General features: G+C 44.3%; 1 protein-coding gene across 1 annotated transcript in view; it reads left to right on the top strand.

Annotated features, from left to right (window-relative positions):
• LOC126235791 (tetraspanin-7-like) overlaps nt 1-17,245 on the top strand; it is a 183,544-nt gene extending 166,299 nt beyond the window's left edge. Inside the window, exons 5-6 of the mRNA XM_049944604.1 lie at nt 13,736-13,892; nt 17,108-17,245. Of these exons, the coding sequence (XP_049800561.1) occupies nt 13,736-13,891 (156 nt within the window). The 3' untranslated portion in view covers nt 13,892; nt 17,108-17,245. The remainder of the gene's footprint in view (nt 1-13,735; nt 13,893-17,107) is intronic.
• Nucleotides 17,246-19,144: the final 1,899 nt, after the last annotated feature.

Raw genomic sequence — 19,144 nt, 5'->3', positions numbered from 1 at the left:
TGGATGTGCGACGCACTGAAAGTAAATTTGAAACAGGGAGTTGAATGTCTCACACACTTTGCAAGATCAGCAAACGACTGGGAGACTTGGCATTACAAAACTAAACGAAACCTGAAGCTCTTTCTTTGCACGAAATTGCGTACAGTTTCACGCTTCTACCCGACATAAACTACGGGTTGAACCACCGTATTGTCCGAATTGAACAAAAGACCTCCTAAACTTTTCTCCTTTAGCTCACTTGACGCTATGTAGGGAACACGTATTAGTTGTCTAAAACTTGTTTTGACGTATAAGGAATTTCGGCATCTTCTGACTCTTCTTTGATGTATCAGAAACGAAAAAGAAATTTTGTGTAATTTATTGTTGCTTTTCCACTTTATGTGGAATGAGTAGTGCTTTGTGCAAGATAGCGACATCTAATGTGTCCGTAGTGTGAGTCCATAGATCGGCGAATTGGATATAAAGGAACTTCTTGTCGCCGTATCGTATTCTTTACAACAGTTTATCTGCGAAGAGACTGAAATTGTAATCGACTTTGTGAGCAGTTTTAATAAATCTCGAGATTAACATTTGAGATTGTCGTCTAAACTATTTAATGTGTAGGTTAAAGGAAAAAAAAACATGTGTTTATGAACTGAGTCCAGCTTAAGGCGATAGGAATAGGAAAAGCATGTTAGAGTCATGATGATATGCCCTTCTGGTTATCCGTGCGGTCCAACGCACTGCTTTCCTGGCGGGAAGGCGTGCCGGTCCCCGGCGCGAATCCGTCCGGCGGTTTAATGTCGAGGTCCGGCGTGCCGGCCAGCCTGAGGATGGTTTTTAAAGCTGTTTTCCATCTGCTTCGGCGAATGGGGGCTGGTTCCCCTTATTCCACCTCAGCTACACTATGTCGACAATTGCTGCGCAAACACTTTCTCCGCGTACACGTACACGATAATTACTCTACCACGCAAACACTGGGGTTACACTCGTTTGGTGTGAGAGGTTCCCGTGGGGGGTCCACTGCTGGCTGAACCGCACAATAACCCTGGGTTCTGGGTTCGGTGTGGGGCGGCGGTGTGGTGAGTGGACTGTTGTGTACCAATGAGGGCTACGGTGGAACGAAGTCTGTCCGTCGTTTCTAGGTCCCCAGTTGCATAGAATACAATTCAATACATGATGATACGGAGCCTGTGCTACGTACAACAAGTAGTAAAGACAAAATGCAGAGTTCAAACGCCCTGTTGTAGATATCGTAATTTCGCCTAAAACTGATGTGAGCTACGATCTGTTCCAGTGTGTGATGAGGGGATTGAAAGTCCATCTGAAACCTAAGCGAAATCGGTTGGTAGTGTGATAACTGCTTTATTATGCATGAGAGAACAAGAATATTTGAGAGAGGGAGAGAGAGTCAAATTTTATGTATCATTGTACTAAGTGCATGCAGGCTACCAATAATCACTTTGACAGTTTCTTCGTGCTTCAGTTGTTGTCACAACGTGTAAATTGTTTATGTCAATAAAAAACTTAATGTTCATTTCTCACCATTGATTATGTGTCTCAAAATATGTCCACTTTGGGATTGTCTTTCGTCTGTACATTTTGATCCTTGAAGCTTGGAAGAAATGCATACAATCAGTGGCAGGTGGGACCAGTTTACCGAGAACTTATACTGCACAACGGGATTAAAGGGTCGCTTTTTAGAAACCACGTAATTCCCACACATTGCGACACTTAAGTTTGAAATTTGGCGCAAAGGAGCGCACAACCTTTCTCTGTAACGCTGCGAAAGCGTGGAACCCTGTGACGTCACACTCGGGCTCGGTGACTCTTCAAACAGCAAGGTGTCAACGCATGCGGAAAAGACCACTGCTGTGAAGTTCATGTGACGTGAAAGGTGGGTTGATGATGTCACATTGGCACCAAATTTCAGCGAATTTCTACCCAGTTCCACTGTGGACGTGTCACACTATCAGAAGTTTGTCACGCACCGACTTACCCACATTTCGCTCTTTACTTTGAAGCCGCTGCAATGGAGGTCAGAACCGCTACAGGCAGCGTTGAAATCGCGCGGTTTTCTTACGAGTGGTCAAGGAAAACATTCCAGACCCAGCGCCATTCAGAAAAACCGCTCCTATCATCCCTCGCTCTCTCTTACTGTAAGCCTTGCTTGAAGGCTGTGTTGGTGAAGCGTTTTGTCTTGGGCGACATTTACTTCTGCCTTTTGGAGTGACTAGGTAATGGTCATGGCTTTTCTTGTGGTCCTGTGGTTTGCGAGAGAAGTGTATTATTTTCCTGGGTTTATCTAGGACTGGGCAGTGGATTTGTGAGTTTTCATGTTAGTAGAGATTTGGGAGTTTTGATCCTGAATTCTCTTGGGTTAGGCTCCTATCTCTGGGTCATTGATTTCCACATATTTCGAGTTCGAAATGACAGCAGCAGGAAGACATTCTTGACAATCTTTTACACTGCTGACAACCTCGGACGTTTCAACCCTTCTCGAAGGACATTGTGGGGCTGCATCCCAGTGGAACGTGATCTCACCCATTTGGAGTGTTGCGTGACCGCGATTTTGGCTCTCATGTACAGTTTGGAACCATTACGGACTGTTCAGTACCATTCCACGAAATTTGAACATTATCCGAAGCAGCTAAGGGTGCTTATGTTTTTATAGAGCTCCTATTTTGTATCCTCCTATGGCGTGATCACAGGAGGACGCGACATTGACGCAACTGTGAATAAAATGGCGAAGGGTCCCTCCAACACCCACGTTTCGGCAAAACTCTCGATGGCACACGACCACCTTTATAGACAATTTTAAAACTGTACTTGTACAGACAGAACTCGTGACGAAGGCCTAGGCGCTTGAAGACTGGCAACCCCTTCGACACTCTCCAGTTCTGGATGGCCTACTGTCCGGCGTAAGACCAGCAGTATAGCGGCTGAAAAGGGGCAGTGTAGCCTGGCCTGTACCGACTCATTTTTTGAGGTGTTCAACAAAGGTGGGTGGGTACTACCGAAGATTTTGTCGAACTGGGGGGTCTTAGAAGTACCGTTTGCCATTTAATTAATATGCAAATGTCAATGTCAGATCTTCGTTCCCACCCCCAGTGATCACGCTACAGGAACACGCGAAATAGGAGGGATGAAAAAGCATAAGCACCCTTTGCCGCTTTAGATCAAGTTAAAATTTCGTCGACTGGTGTTGAACGGTCCCCAGTATCTAGTCTGTACACGAGAGGTAAAATTGCGGTGTGCTGTGCACCAAAAGGGGTTAGATTACGTTTAATGCGGATGCAGTCCCACAATGTCCTTAGAGAAATTGACACGTCCGAGAGTGTCAGCAGTGTCAAAGGTCTTTCTGTTGCGCATCGCTTTGCGAACTGTCGTTTTCAACCTTGAATTTTTGCGGGGACCAACGCCCCAGGGTTAATGGTTGATTTCCTTGAGGTCTTTTGTCCTACCTCCTGAGGCCTTCCCACGTCGATTCTGAGCGGCAGTGTGTCTGGAATGTTTTCCTCGGCCAGTCATAACAAAACCGTGTTATATCAACACTCTTCGTCGCGGTTCTAACCTCCATTGCAGAGGTGTCAAAAGAAGAGGTGAAATTGGGGTAAGAGGGCCCGTGGGGACTTTTCCACCGAGTGACAAGTCCGCGGTGGCATTAGGCAGAATTGTGGTGAAGTCTGGTACCAATATGGCATCATTAACCCACTTTACATGTCACATGAACTTCTAAGATGTGGCCATGTTTTCGCACGTCGATGCCTTACTGTTTGATGCGTCCTAGAGCCCACGGGTGACGTCGCAGGGCGCCATGCTTTCGCAGCATTATATACAAATGTTGTACGCACCTTTGAGCCAATTCTAAACTTAAGCGTCGCAATAGGTGGGAATTATGGGGTTTCCTTTAATTCTGTTGTGCAGTGTGGTTTCTGCACAACGTCACCACACTGAACTAGGGAACAGGCTGCCTGCCTAACCTGTCTGCTGTTATGGTTAACTGTTTAGTGATAGACGCTGTCCGGTACAGATACGCAAGAAAAACATAACCTGAAGGATCACGAAAAGTTCTTGAGAGTTTGTAAATTTCGTTACTGGAAACTTACAGTTGCTAATGGTGTGCAGTTATATACGCTTCACCTTTCCTTATCTGTTTTATATCGCACCATGCTTTTATTTTTCGTTCCGTAGTGTGCAGACTCCTGATTTCCGTTTGTGGCGTATCAGGAGGCGAAGTTCTGAGTGCCTTATTACTCTGCTGATCTAGCCACGAACTGATACAGAGAATCTACCAGCTTGAACAGTCCTCTGCTGACATGCAGGGTCCATGGATTCATAAGGTTGTCTCCATACCCGTACACGTCCATGTGCTCCACATACAATTTGAAACGAGACTCGTCCGACCAGGCAACATGTTCCCAGTCATCAACAGACTATTGTCGGTGTTGATGGGCCCAGCCGAGGCGTAAGGCTTCGTGTCGTGCGGTCATCAATGGTACACGAGTGGGCCTTCGGGTCCGAAAGCCCATATCGATGATGTTTCGTTGAATGATTCGCACTGTGACACTTGTTGATGGCCCAGCATTGAAATCTGCAGCAATTTGCGGAAGGCTTGCAGTACCGTCACGTTGAACGATCCTCTTCAGCCGTCGTTGGTCCCGTTCCTACAGGATCTTTTTCCGGCCGCAGTGATGTCTGAGATTTAATGTTTTAGCAGGTTGCTGGTATTCACGGTACACTTGTGAAATGGTCGTACGGGAAAATTCCCACTTCATTGTTACCTAGGAGATGCTGTGTCCCATCGCTCGTGCGCCGACCATAACACCACGTTCAAACTCACGTAAGTCTTGATGACGTGCCACCGTAGGAGCAGTAATCGATCTAACAACTGCCCCAGATACTTGTCTTATATAGGCGTTGCCGACCACAGCGTCCTCTGTATTTGAATAAGGAGGCCTATATCAGTTTCTTTGGCGCTTCAGTGTAAATCTTTGATACGGTCCTCTTTAAACACCAAACATACGCCGCCTTTGGTTGCGGAAGTACCCACCATATGAGCACAAACAATTCACCCACGTTGGAATTGACTTAGCGCCGATATAATACAGCCACAACAACACGGAATACTGTTCTGACCACGAATGACACTTGCAAAGTACCGTTCGTGGTCAAATACGATAACGCCACCTGCAGGCTTTCCTGGCAGACGCATTTATGTTCAAGCATGCATTTTTCGCGGAGTTATTTTTGTCCACTTCCTGTATCTATTGTCCAGTAGTGTGCGTGCGTGTGTTTTTGTGTGTGTGTGTGTGTGTGTGTGTGTGTGTGTGTGTGTGTGTGTGTGTGGCGTGCTGCAGTTTTAGGTGGGTTGTTCCAGGTTAGTATAAATGACCACTAGATAGCGCTATTGAGGTGTGACATTATTATTATTATTATTGAATTTGTCATTTGCTTTTGGTAAAACAGTGGCAGCTCAGAAATTGGGTGAGTAGTTTCTTTACAGTGAGCGTTTACAGAAACAGTCTTGTGAAAGTATGGAAAATCACGTCTAGGTTCCCTTTGGATGATATTTTTACGATATCCGTAAAGGCCGTACTCAGAAAAAATGCCTCAAGTCCTTACGTTCTACTTTTGGTAATCACCTACCTTCAGAAATCGCTGGTTTGCAGAACTGCATCGTCTTCTCACTTTTGCATGGACTTTTAGGTGTCAAAAAGGCTCTCTCCGCAATGTATTCCACACAGTTTGGCGCGAGTTTTAAAACTGTCTCGTGATAGTTAGAGTGAGGTAGTGCTAAAAAAAATTCCAACTAGAAAATGCAAAATATGTACACAACATAAAAGGAGAGGAAAGGTGAAAACTAGAATATATTACACTCATGTTCAGAAACTTCCCCCATGAACCATGGACCTTGCCGTTGGTGGGGAGGCTTGCGTGCCTCAGCGATACAGATGGCCGTACCGTAGGTGCAACCACAACGGAGGGTTATCTGTTGAGAGGCCAGACAAACATGTGGTTCCTGAAGAGGGGCAGCAGCCTTTTCAGTAGTTGCAGGGGCAACAGTCTGGATGATTGACTGATCTGGCCTTGTAACATTAACCAAAACGGCCTTGCTGTGCTGGTACTGCGAACGGCTGAAAGCAAGGGGAAACTACAGCCGTGATTTTTCCCGAGGACATGCAGCTTTACTGTATGATTAAATGATAATGGCGTCCTCTTGAGTAAAATATTCCGGAGGTAAAATAGTCCCCCATTCGGATCTCCGGGCGGGGACTACAGAAGAGGACGTCATTATCAGGAGAAAGAAAACTGGCATTCTACGGATCGGAGCGTGGAATGTCAGATCCCTTAATCGGGCAGGTAGGTTAGAAAATTTAAAAAGGGAAATGGATAGGTTAAAGTTAGATATAGTGGGAATTAGTGAAGTTCGGTGGCAGGAGGAACAAGACTTTTGGTCAGGTGATTACAGGGTTATAAATACAAAATCAAATAGGGGTAATGCAGGAGTAGGTTTAATAATGAATAAAAAAATAGGAGTGCGGGTTAGCTACTACAAACAGCATAGTGAACGCATTATTGTGGCCACGATAGACACAAAGCCCATGCCTACTACAGTAGTACAAGTTTATATGCCAACTAGCTCTGCAGATGATGAAGAAATAGATGAAATGTATGACGAGATAAAAGAAATTATTCAGGTAGTGAAGGGAGACGAAAATTTAATAGTCATGGGTGACTGGAATTCGTCAGTAGCAAAAGGGAGAGAAGGAAACATAGTAGGTGAATATGGATTGGGGGGAAGAAATGAAAGAGGAAGCCGCCTTGTAGAATTTTGCACAGAGCATAACTTAATCATAGCTAACACTTGGTTCAAGAATCATAAAAGAAGGTTGTATACCTGGAAGAATCCTGGAGATACTAAAAGGTATCAGATAGATTATATAATGGTAAGACAGAGATTTAGGAACCAGGTTTTAAATTGTAAGACATTTCCAGGGTCAGATTTGGATTCTAACCACAATCTATTGGTTATGAACTGCAGATTGAAACTGAAGAAACTGCAAAAAGGTGGGAATTTAAGGAGATGGGACCTGGATAAACTGAAAGAACCAGAGGTTGTAGAGAGTTTCAGGGAGAGCATAAGGGAACAATTGACAGGAATGGAGGAAAGAAATACAGTAGAAGAAGAATGGGTAGCTCTGAGGGATGAAGTAGTGAAGGCAGCAGAGGATCAAGTAGGTAAAAAGACGAGGGCTAATAGAAATCCTTGGGTAACAGAAGAAATATTGAATTTAATTGATGAAAGGAGAAAATATAAAAATGCAGTAAATGAAGCAGGCAAAAGGGAATACAAATGTCTCAAAAATGAGATCGACAGGAAGTGCAAAATGGCTAAGCAGGGATGGCTAGAGGACAAATGTAAGGATGTAGAGGCTTGTCTCACTAGGGGTAAGATAGATACTGCCTACAGGAAAATTAAAGAGACCTTTGGAGAGAAGAGAACCACTTGTATGAATATCAAGAGCTCAGATGGCAACCCAGTTCTAAGCAAAGAAGGGAAGGCAGAAAGGTGGAAGAAGTATATAGAGGGTTCATACAAGGGCGATGTACTTGAGGACAATATTATGGAAATGAAAGAGGATGTAGATGAAGATGAAATGGGAGATAAGATACTGCGTGAAGAGTTTGACAGAGGACTGAAAGACCTGAGTCGAAACAAGGCCCCGGGAGTAGACAACATTCCATTAGAACTACTGATGGCCTTGGGAGAGCCAGTCATGACAAAACTCTTCCATCTGGTGAGCAAGATGTATGAGACAGGCGAAATACCCACAGACTTCAAGAAGAGTATAATAATTCCAATCCCAAAGAAAGCAGGTGTTGACAGATGTGAAAATTACCGAACTATCAGTTTAATAAGTCACAGCTGCAAAATACTAACGCGAATTCTTTACAGACGAATGGAAAAACTGGTAGAAGCTGACCTCGGGGAAGATCAGTTTGGATTCCGTAGAAATGTTGGAACACGTGAGGCAATACCAACCTTACGACTTATCTTAGAAGAAAGATTAAGAAAAGGCAAACCTACGTTTCTAGCATTTGTAGACTTAGAGAAAGCTTTTGACAACGTTAACTGGAATACTCTCTTTCAAATTCTGAAGGTGGCAGGGGTAAAATACAGGGAGCGAAAGGCTATTTACAATTTGTACAGAAACCAGATGGCAGTTATAAGAGTCGAGGGGCATGAAAGGGAAGCAGTGGTTGGGAAAGGAGTGAGACAGGGTTGTAGCCTCTCCCCGATGTTATTCAATCTGTATATTGAGCAAGCAGTAAAGGAAACAAATGAAAAATTTGGAGTAGGTATTACAATTCATGGAGAAGAAGTAAAAACTTTGAGGTTCGCCGATGACATTGTAATTCTGTCAGAGACAGCAAAGGACTTGGAAGAGCAGTTGAACGGAATGGACAGTGTCTTGAAAGGAGGATATAAGATGAACATCAACAAAAGCAAAACGAGGATAATGGATTGTAGTCAAATTAAATCGGGTGATGCTGAGGGGATTAGATTAGGAAATGAGACACTTAAAGTAGTAAAGGAGTTTTGCTATTTAGAGAGTAAAATAACTGATGATGGTCGAAGTAGAGAGGATATAAAATGTAGACTGGCAATGGCAAGGAAATCGTTTCTGAAGAAGAGAAATTTGTTAACATCGAGTATAGATTTAAGTGTCAGGAAGTCGTTTCTGAAAGTATTTGTATGGAGTGTAGCCATGTATGGAAGTGAAACATGGACGATAACCAGTTTGGACAAGAAGAGAATAGAAGCTTTCGAAATGTGGTGCTACAGAAGAATGCTGAAGATAAGGTGGGTAGATCACGTAACTAATGAGGAGGTATTGAATAGGATTGGGGAGAAGAGAAGTTTGTGGCACAACTTGACTAGAAGAAGGGATCGGTTGATAGGACATGTTTTGAGGCATCAAGGGATCACAAATTTAGCATTGGAGGGCAGCGTGGAGGGTAAAAATCGTAGAGGGAGACCAAGAGATCAATACACTAAGCAGATTCAGAAGGATGTAGGTTGCAGTAGGTACTGGGAGATGAAGAAGCTTGCACAGGATAGAGTAGCATGGAGAGCTGCATCAAACCAGTCTCAGGACTGAAGACCACAAGAACAACATGTTCAGAAAAAACAGAACACCTTGAACGACTAGAGATTGGATGTTCATATTCACAGGACGTGTACATTAAAATGTTCTGCAGAAATGATTAACAATTGAACCGTGTCGGTCCGCAAGATCAAGGTCTACATCGACATCGCTGTGCAACACCACCCACCGGTAAAATGTGCCTACGGCTCTCCTTGTCGCTATAAACGGAAGGTAATGGATCAGTGTCACTTGAGCAGATGTGCAGGAGTCCTCACAGACGTATGCGTGAATCGTACCGTCAAATCACTGAGCTTGAAAGAGGGCGCATTACTGGCGTGAGACAACGTGATACATACATCCCGAAAACTGGTGCTCGCGAGGGACGAAGTGTTTCGGCAGTGCAACGGTTGTGTGCAGAATGGTTCACGGAAGCCTTTAGAATGCGACGAGATGGGTCAGGTCGAAGCACGCAGTCCATTCCCCCCAGGATAGATCTGCGTCCTCCTCGACTGTGGCGCAACATTGCAACAGTGTAAGACATCGTACGCTGTCAGGGATGACAGTTTGTCGCCCTTTTATTACGGAAGCGATTACTTGCTCGTGGTCCACTTCTCCGCATATCTTTGGTGAATGTGCAGAAACTTGCGAGATGGCAGTGGTGTACGGAACGACGTCACTGGGGTAGGAGTGTTTTCGGACGAATCCAGGTTCTGTGGCCGAATTTTCGGTCGCCGCGGGCAGGGGAGCGGCATCACAGTGACTGCATTTGCACAAGACATACAGCGCCAGCTCTAGGCCTTATGGTGCGAGGTGCTATTGGGCACAACCACAAGTTACAGTTGGTACGTATTCTAACAACCCTACCACAACAAAGGTCAAAAATTAATTATGATTGTAGTGTTGCTCAAGCTGCTAAATATTGCATTTTCGGGCAAAAACAAAGTTATATTATGTGGCAGGTGTCATTAGAGCACAGTTAATAAAGTCATTTCTTGAAATAATGGATAAACTAGGCACTCATCTTTTCGTGTTTCCCACGCTGGGTCTCGTTGTGAACTGGCTCAATCGTCGAAAATCTATGTAGTGATGATTCCAAGCTCGGATGCAACGAGGCCTAGATGTTATTCTGCGATATTCAAAAGTTTTATAGATGTGTTTCATAAACCATTCTTGAAGATTAAACTTTTGCAAGTTAGGACAATTGTGATGTAAAAAAGTAATCAGCACTCCGAACTTAAGTTACACTTCTTTTTTATTACTTTTGTTACAATATCACGTAACTCGTTCCAAAGCATCACTTCACAATATAAAACATACTTGAAAATATCTTCCTCACTGTTAAAGTTCACATTTCATAAACTGACTACAATTTGCGTCTTTTTAACATGACGACCAATGCTTGACTCTCTAATAACCGCTTTCGCGCCCAAAAATCAGAGTTACAAGTACGTCAAAGATCATAGTGACAAAAGAAAGAATACATATAAGAATAATATCATTGCAATAAATACATATCGATGTATCGAAGTACCTCTACATTAATGAAATCAAATCTGAATGTTGTCACAGAAGCATGTTAACTATTTTACAGAAACATAGTAGAATATTGCTGGTATCGAGAGGTTGAGGTGAGGTGCCGTAATGGTTACGTATTTCAGGTACCATTACAGTGTCCAGGGCACTGTGACCAGTGTGACCTAAGTGAATTACACCCTACGACTCGTAGCCATACCCTTTCTGCACAACACCACAGACGTCAATTTTCAGCAAGACAATGTACGACCACATGTTGCTGCACGAACGCTTGCCTTCTTGGTGGCACAGGATGTCAGCCTTTTGCTCCGACCCACAAGATCTTCAGACTTGTCACCTATAGAAAATGTGTGGGATATGGCGAAACAACAGGTGCAGCGCTGAGACCCAATGCCGACCACCACATATGAACTTTGGAAGCAGGTGAACGCAGCATGAATGGATTTACCACAAGACGCCATTCGCACCTTATACGCGCCGATGCCATCACGCATGGAACAAGTTATCAGGGCCCATGGCGGAGCTTGTGCCTGTAGGGAGCAGGACACGTGCTCAACCGAGGTGACTGAAATGCTAATCATTTCTGCAGAGCACACTAATTGTGCTATCTCTAGTCGTTCAAGGTGTTATGTTTTTTTTTTTTTCTCAACACGAGTATAGTACAAGGCGTAAATTAATCAGGAATCAATGGCGAATCGAAACCAATAAGAGTGAATCGTTCACGAGACACTTCCAAGGAAAAGGTGGCTTCTTTCTGCGGTTGTACTGGATCCACTGCTATCATTACTGAAGGGACCGAAGCATAAAAAAAATGTAAACTGTAAATGTAGTATGGCATTGTTGGTTGTGTTATCTCACGGATACGATTCAGCCATCTACCGGAAACTGTGTTCTTCTTCTGCGCACATGGACCTATTTCCTCGTGAATATGTGAGGGTTGTGTCGTATGTGTGTGAGTAAAGAGCAGGTAAGGGTAATGAATGCGTCTATTGTGAGTGCTATATTTGTGTCGTATGATGACGATGATGAGAAAGGGTAAGGGTGAAACCCGATACCGTCATGATTATTGAAACTGAACAGTTCAAATTTCTAGGTGTAAGTTCACGAAACTCTTGTCGACCCCTGTTCACGAGTCTGGATATTTTGACATTGGCCTCTCAATATATATATTCCTTACTGTGATTTCTTGTTAACAGTATTCGCTTATTCCCAAGAATAAGCAGCTTTCACTCGGTTAATACTCGGCAGAAATCAAACCTGCATTTGGATCGGACTTCCTTAACTCTTGTGAAGAAAGGTGTGCAGTATACTGCTGTATCCATTTTCAATAAGCTACCACTCGAATTCAAAAATCTTAGCAGTAATCCACGCGCTTTCAAATCGAAACTGAAGAGTTTCCTCATGGGTCACTCCTTCTATTCTGTCGAGGAGTTCCTTGAAAAATTAACCTGATTCTTGTTGTATTGTTGATTGCGTTTACTTAAACTTATGGACTGACTTTTTACGCGTTCATAAACATTTATTTTTATCTGTTATTACTTTTATGTTGTAATTTCATGTACTGACACGTTCCATGACTTTGGAGATTTACACCTCAATTTGGTCCTACGGAACTTGACGTGTAAATAAAAATAAAAAAGTATATTCCTTTCGAACAACACAAAAGAGATCACCATGGACGCTCTCATTTGATGGCACACCACGGAAAGGTTTCGAAATTCATCTAGGACACTGGCATAAAGACTGGTGCTCAGGAACCTGTCCTCCCGATGCTGGACGAATACTGGCAGTGAAAGTTTCATCTACCACCCGGATTCGAACTGGTTTACCTCCGAGTCTAGAGCCACTACTCAGGCATGCGGTAGCCACCTCAGCTGGGGAGGCAAGTTGTCGAAGAATAGTTGATGCTGATTGCTGCAAAACAGTTTTAGCAAATGCAGACAACACCTTTGTATTTAATGTACAGATAAAAAACTAACCGCTAGACTATGAGGCTTATCTGATTTATTTGACTAGTTTCGTTGATCAGTCGTTCAGACGAGAGCATCGCCTGATATTCATTGTACTTGTGGCGGTAGATTAGAGGTTCAGATCACACCTCAGCACTGTCATCAACACAAATTGGTGTGAGATCAACGATGGTCCTGAGAGGTACTTTGAACCTCGTGTTGCCACCAGAGCAAAGAATATCTGACGATGCTCTTCTCTGATGAGTGCAGGTAGTCACATAAATCAGATAGTCTGCCAGCTGTGACCGTTTGTCAGCACATTAAATACAACTAATTGTGTTCCACAAGCGATTAAATGAAATCAGGAAAAATAACCGAACACTTCGCGTAATGCTTCAGCACGACAATGCCAGCTATCAGAAGGCACGACAAACAGTTAATTATTTCGTGTGAACAACGTGGAATTAATGCCCCACTGCCCCTATTCACCATATTCGTCACCCGAGAGCTTCTTTTTGTTCCCAATTGTCAAATAAAAATGAGTGGACAGCAATTTTCATCACTTCAACAAACTGTTGAATACTTTGAAAACCATATGTCTGACACAGAAACTAAAGAGAGAGGAAAAATTTTCCATTGATTCGATCACATTAAAAACTTAATTAATTTTAAAGGCGAATATTTTGAGAAAAAATAAAAAGATTTCTACCAAATACTTTCTATCATTATTTTAGTAGTGCTTGTAGGTTTGTAGACCACGGAATGTACATAGGGCTGCTACAAGCTGGTGATGGACTTAATGAACGCTGTGGACTATATGCTGTGTTTGACTTGTCACGCAGGGCTGCTAGACGCTGGTGGTGGACTTAATGAACACTGTGGACTATAAGCTGTATTTGACTTGTCACACAAGGCTGCTACGCACTGGTGGTGGACTTAATGAACACTGTGGACTATATGCTGTGTTTGACTTGTCACGCAGGGCTGCTACGCACTAGTGGATTTAATAAACACTGTGGACTATATGCTGTGTTTGACTTGTCACACAGAGCTGCTTCGCACAAGTAGTGGACTTAATGAACACTGTGGACTATAAGCTGTGTTTGACTTGTCACGCAGGGCTGTTACACTCTGGTGGTGGACTTCCTGAACACGAACATCGGGCTGGTGGCCGGTGCAGCGGCAGGAGTGGCTGTCATCCCACTGCTTGGTGTCGTGCTCTCCTGCTGCCTGGCGCGCAACATCAACAAGGCCAAGTACGAGCAGATGGCCTAAGGTGGGTACGCTTCGCAGCCATCTGCAGCAGGCAGAATGGTATGGCACTTGGCATACTCTGCAACAGCAGTACTCTGTCTGACATTGGAATTGCAGCGCCAGAAAAAATAGCAAATAACGAAATTTTATCTACTGTGCGTTTACAGTTTACAAGGAAGAATACATTAATTTTGTGGGTGATTTGGGGGTGCCTGGAAGTAAAATTTAGTGTAGTATGTGCGACGGCTCCTTCTGCCTCCTGGTTTTGCGACTGGACTTCGTTATTCAATTAGCTAAGCTAGGCTTCCATCGTTATATTCACTTTGTATGTTTTTCTTTTGACTCGTGTCAAAGCTTCGGTACTGGATCAGCAAGAATACCATCAGGTTCCCTCATTAGTTTCATTCTCTACTCTTAGTTTTTCGACAGATTTAAACCTCCATATATTTTCCTACCCCAGCCCGTTCGTCGCCCATGTTGTGACTCTCAGCAGCCATCTCCGAAAACGCCAGCTGGGTATGGGTCCCGCCTGTTTGCTAAGGGCCGTAAAATGCACACAAAAAAAGCAGGAACAGCACCTCCGCGTTGCCGTATTCAGCCACGCAGTACAGACTCTCTTTCTTATAGCATCAAAACACTTCTCTCCTATCGCTGCTAAACTTCAACACGTAACGTCTTACATGTGAAATAGCCTTTTCCCACTCTCACCAAAAGCACTCCGCCGCTAAAAAGGCTAATGAGAGTAATGACTGCTCCAGCAACGAGCCAAGTCAGAAACGGAATCGTCCAAGTGAATGAATATTCCGACAGTCATGGGTAATGTTAATGACCACTTACTTTTCGTTGGCTTGAACATGCACCGCTTAATGCAGCAAGATCAGGCTATGTCCTACATGCTCGTATGTTATGCCGCAAGCAGAGTTCCACGAGAAAGTATTCAAGTTCGCCGGCCGGTTCTAGGCGCTTCAGTCTGGAACCGCGCGACTGCTACGGTCGCAGGTTCGAATCCTGCCTCGGGCATGGATGTGTGTGATGTCCTTAGGTTAGGGGACTGATGACCTCAAATGTTAAGTCCCATAGTGCTCAGAGTCATTGGAACCATTATTTGTTCACTGTTAGAAAATTTAGAGCTTCACTGAAATAAAAGTCGACACTTCAAGAAGCTAATCTTGAACATTATACTCCCAATTAAATGACAAAATGGTTCTGAACCGAGGCATTATACCATTAATGGTCATTACAAGATGGCAGTTGCTACCTTTTCGCCTATGACAGGGAGTTATGTTGCAGTAATTTGCTGACAGCTTTATACACTCCTGGAAATTGAAATAAGAACACCGTGAATTCATTGTCCCAGGAAGGGGAAACTTTATTGACACATTCCTGGGGTCAGATACATCACATGATCACACTGACAGAACCACAGGCACATAGACACAGGCAACAGAGCATGCACAATGTCAGCACTAGTACAGTGTATATCCACCTTTCGCAGCAATGCAGGCTGCTATTCTCCCATGGAGACGATCGTAGAGATGCTGGATGTAGTCCTGTGGAACGGCTTGCCATGCCATTTCCACGTGGCGCCTCAGTTGGACCAGCGTTCGTGCTGGACGTGCAGACCACGTGAGACGACGCTTCATCCAGTCCCAAACATGCTCAATGGGGGACAGATCCGGAGATCTTGCTGACCAGGGTAGTTGACCTACACCTTCTAGAGCACGTTGGGTGGCACGGGATACATGCGGACGTGCATTGTCCTGTTGGAACAGCAAGTTCCCTTGCCGGTCTAGGAATGGTAGAACGATGGGTTCGATGACGGTTTGGATGTACCGTGCACTATTCAGTGTCCCCTCGACGATCACCAGTGGTGTACGGCCACTGTAGGAGATCGCTTCCCACACCATGATGCCGGGTGTTGGCCCTTTGTGTCTCGGTCGTATGCAGTCCTGATTGTGGCGCTCACCTGCACGGCGCCAAACACGCATACGACCATCATTGGCACCAAGGCAGAAGCGACTCTCATCGCTGAAGACGACATGTCTCCATTCGTCCCTCCATTCACGCCTGTCGCGACACCACTGGAGGCGGGCTGCACGATGTTGGGGCGTGAGCGGAAGACGGCCTAACGGTGTGCGGGACCGTAGCCCAGCTTCATGGAGACGGTTGCGAATGGTCCTCGCCGATACCCCAGGAGCAACAGTGTCCCTAATTTGCTGGGAAGTGGCGGTGCGGTCCCCTACGGCACTGCGTAGGATCCTACGGTCTTGGCGTGCATCCATGCGTCGCTGCGGTCCGGTCCCAGGTCGACGGGCACGTGCACCTTCCGCCGACCACTGGCGACAACATCGATGTACTGTGGAGACCTCACGCCCCACGTGTTGAGCAATTCGGCGGTACGTCCACCCGGCCTCCCGCATGCCCACTATACGCCCTCGCTCAAAGTCCGTCAACTGCACATACGGTTCACGTCCACGCTGTCGCGGCATGCTACCAGTGTTAAAGACTGCGATGGAGCTCCGTATGCCACGGCAAACTGGCTGACACTGACGGCGGCGGTGCACAAATGCTGCGCAGCTAGCACCATTCGACGGCCAACACCGCGGTTCCTGGTGTGTCCGCTGTGCCGTGCGTGTGATCATTGCTTGTACAGCCCTCTCGCAGTGTCCGGAGCAAGTATAGTGGGTCTGACACACCGGTGTCAATGTGTTCTTTTTTCCATTTCCAGGAGTGTAGATGGAACTCTCCCCTATATGCCAAGAGCCGATTTCTCTCGTTTTTCTAGGCAGTCTTTCAACCTGGCAGCTGATATTTGGCTGTTGGTAGTTAGAGGCCGAGATGATTGCTGGCAGCCACTGAAGTGTCCGCTGCCGCCCCAGGTTCCTTGCTTCGTAACGCACCTATCTCTGTCAAAAGTCCACATGTGTCTAACAGTTTTTCTGAAACTGTAATCATTTCTTTACCTGTGCATGTACATTACATATACCGATTTCCGTCCCCATCAGATAACGCCTTCGCGGTAATGTGGAGCTCATTTTTCTTATCTGCGCAGACCTCGAAGTATAACCCTTTGTCACTGACTTCTCAACCACTATTTCTTAAATAAACCTGTTTCTGCTCTCCTTACTTCTCCTGGCAGTGCACTGAAAATTACGTCAGTGTATGGTATCTAAAATGTTGCTGTAGCGTAGCTAGTAAATACGTTTGTAGCTGAGACTCTTTCATTGCGTGTTTCAGATGCTGCGAGGGGCCGTACGGAGGTGGCGACCGCTGCCCCCGTCCCAGTTTCTCTGCGCTCTCTTTCTCCTTCCTCGTGTATCTCGTTATCACTGTCCACATTTGTATCTACGCACGCACACGGCACTGTCCCAGCTACCGGCCGCACCGCCTCAGCCAACGTCTGCCGTGTCCTTCGACCCACGCTTTACCAGTGTTGCAAATGTAAAAAACATCACGTATCTCCTAACAGAAATATATAAAAAGGAGTCCAAACTAAACAACAGATGCATGTTTTCTTGAGAAGTATAGCCGAATTTCTTATACACAATGCACGCAAATAACTTACAGATAAATACCACACTGGTGACCATTAATATGACGTCATACGCATTGTGTATCGCACCGATCTGACCAAAAACGCAATTTTTATCTACAATAATTGATCTTATGTAACATGTGCTTCAATGTCCTTGCTGCTCGCAGTGAAATCTGTAATCTGATGTGGCAGCGATGTTTGTGTTGCACTTAACACAGTTCTTGACAACTTCACTCAAACGAGTAGTTCGTTTCTCCCCAGTGCTACGTTACGTTTGCTCTGTTCTTTGGTCCAAAAGTTTGCCATGAAAGAATATGAACACTAACAGCACAATTACTTGCAGCAAATTAATACACGCTTCATAATAATTAATCAGAAAGACAGTCGAACATCACTACAAATCTCGTCTATGTTGTGTATGCTGTTTTATCAAATTATGATTTCACTCAATTCATTTTGCAATTCGTCTCCTTAGTAACACCTGATAATTCATATGAAATGGTCGGTTGTTAGATGACAAAGTAATGTACTCCTCGGTATTATAACAGCTCACCCACGCTCAAGGTAACTGTGAAATGCTTAATATGAAGCCATATTTGAGATTAGGCACAATGTTTACCGACAATTTTTTTTCTCATGTAGGGACTAGCACAAGAACAACAGAAAATAAATAGTATTCGGAAATTTCTTCCCATGATGAATCTGTTTGTCATTAGACAATGAAAACAATTTAAATAACCGAGACTTCGTAAGAAGCCATGCAAATCTGCAACATAACACGGAACAATTTTCTATTGAAAGGCCACACGTGACAAACTGGTACTCATGATTTTCGCATAGTGACCTAAAGTTTACAACACAGTAGTGAAATCATCTCGAACTAGAAGTAGAAAATTCATTATATTTTTTACGTACAAACTGGAGCTGATCTATGATTTGGAAGACGGGACCTTCGTTTCCTTCGAAACCACATTAACTAGGTTTAATGTAATTTGATTACCTGTGTTTTGGGAGAAAAGCTAGCAATATATATATATTTACACAAGGCTTCCAACAGTAGTAGCACGACGGTTGTCATGCTTTTTTCTTAGTGCATACAATCGTCTTCTTCCTCAAGACCTTTATGTTTTCATCATACTTTGAGCTATGTCGGGGTGCCATTACTGGGATGCACACATTATCGTTGGAGAGTTCTGTGTGTTTATGACTTAGCATCGTAAGATCTGAATAATTAAGAATTGCACAACTGTCTGATGTACCTAATCTCTCGTAAGCTCAGCTACTAAACACACAACTGCAGAAACAAGCAAACAGCACTAAGCGAGTCTGCGCAGTGCTGCCAACTTCTCGGTCTTTTTTTCATATCTACGGTTAGAAACGCTCTACTGACAAATTCTCTTACTAGATTTGATACGTTCACTGTACGAACCAGAACTGTTTTAAACCTATCAAACATATTACACAAATTACCCTTTATTTTTGTTTCCATGGGAAATGACAGCTGACTTAACCAATGTCTTAGTGTGAATCAACCAGAAAAACCACATGTCGACGTCGTTGTTTTTATGTCACATTAAAATGCCAAGTCTGCTTCTGGATCATGACTATGGTCAGAAATCGAGCATAGGCCTATTTCAGGCCACTAATCGACATCAGATAACCTAGACAAAGTAAGTAGGATCACACTTCTGGGAGAGGCTGCGATGCAGTAATCGGTCAACATAATCATAAAAGAGGCA

This window comes from Schistocerca nitens, chromosome 2, assembly GCF_023898315.1.
Source record: "Schistocerca nitens isolate TAMUIC-IGC-003100 chromosome 2, iqSchNite1.1, whole genome shotgun sequence".
Classification (NCBI taxonomy): domain Eukaryota; kingdom Metazoa; phylum Arthropoda; class Insecta; order Orthoptera; family Acrididae; genus Schistocerca; species Schistocerca nitens.
Note: the sequence above shows the minus strand (reverse complement) of the source record. Positions and strands in the feature narration are given on the sequence as shown.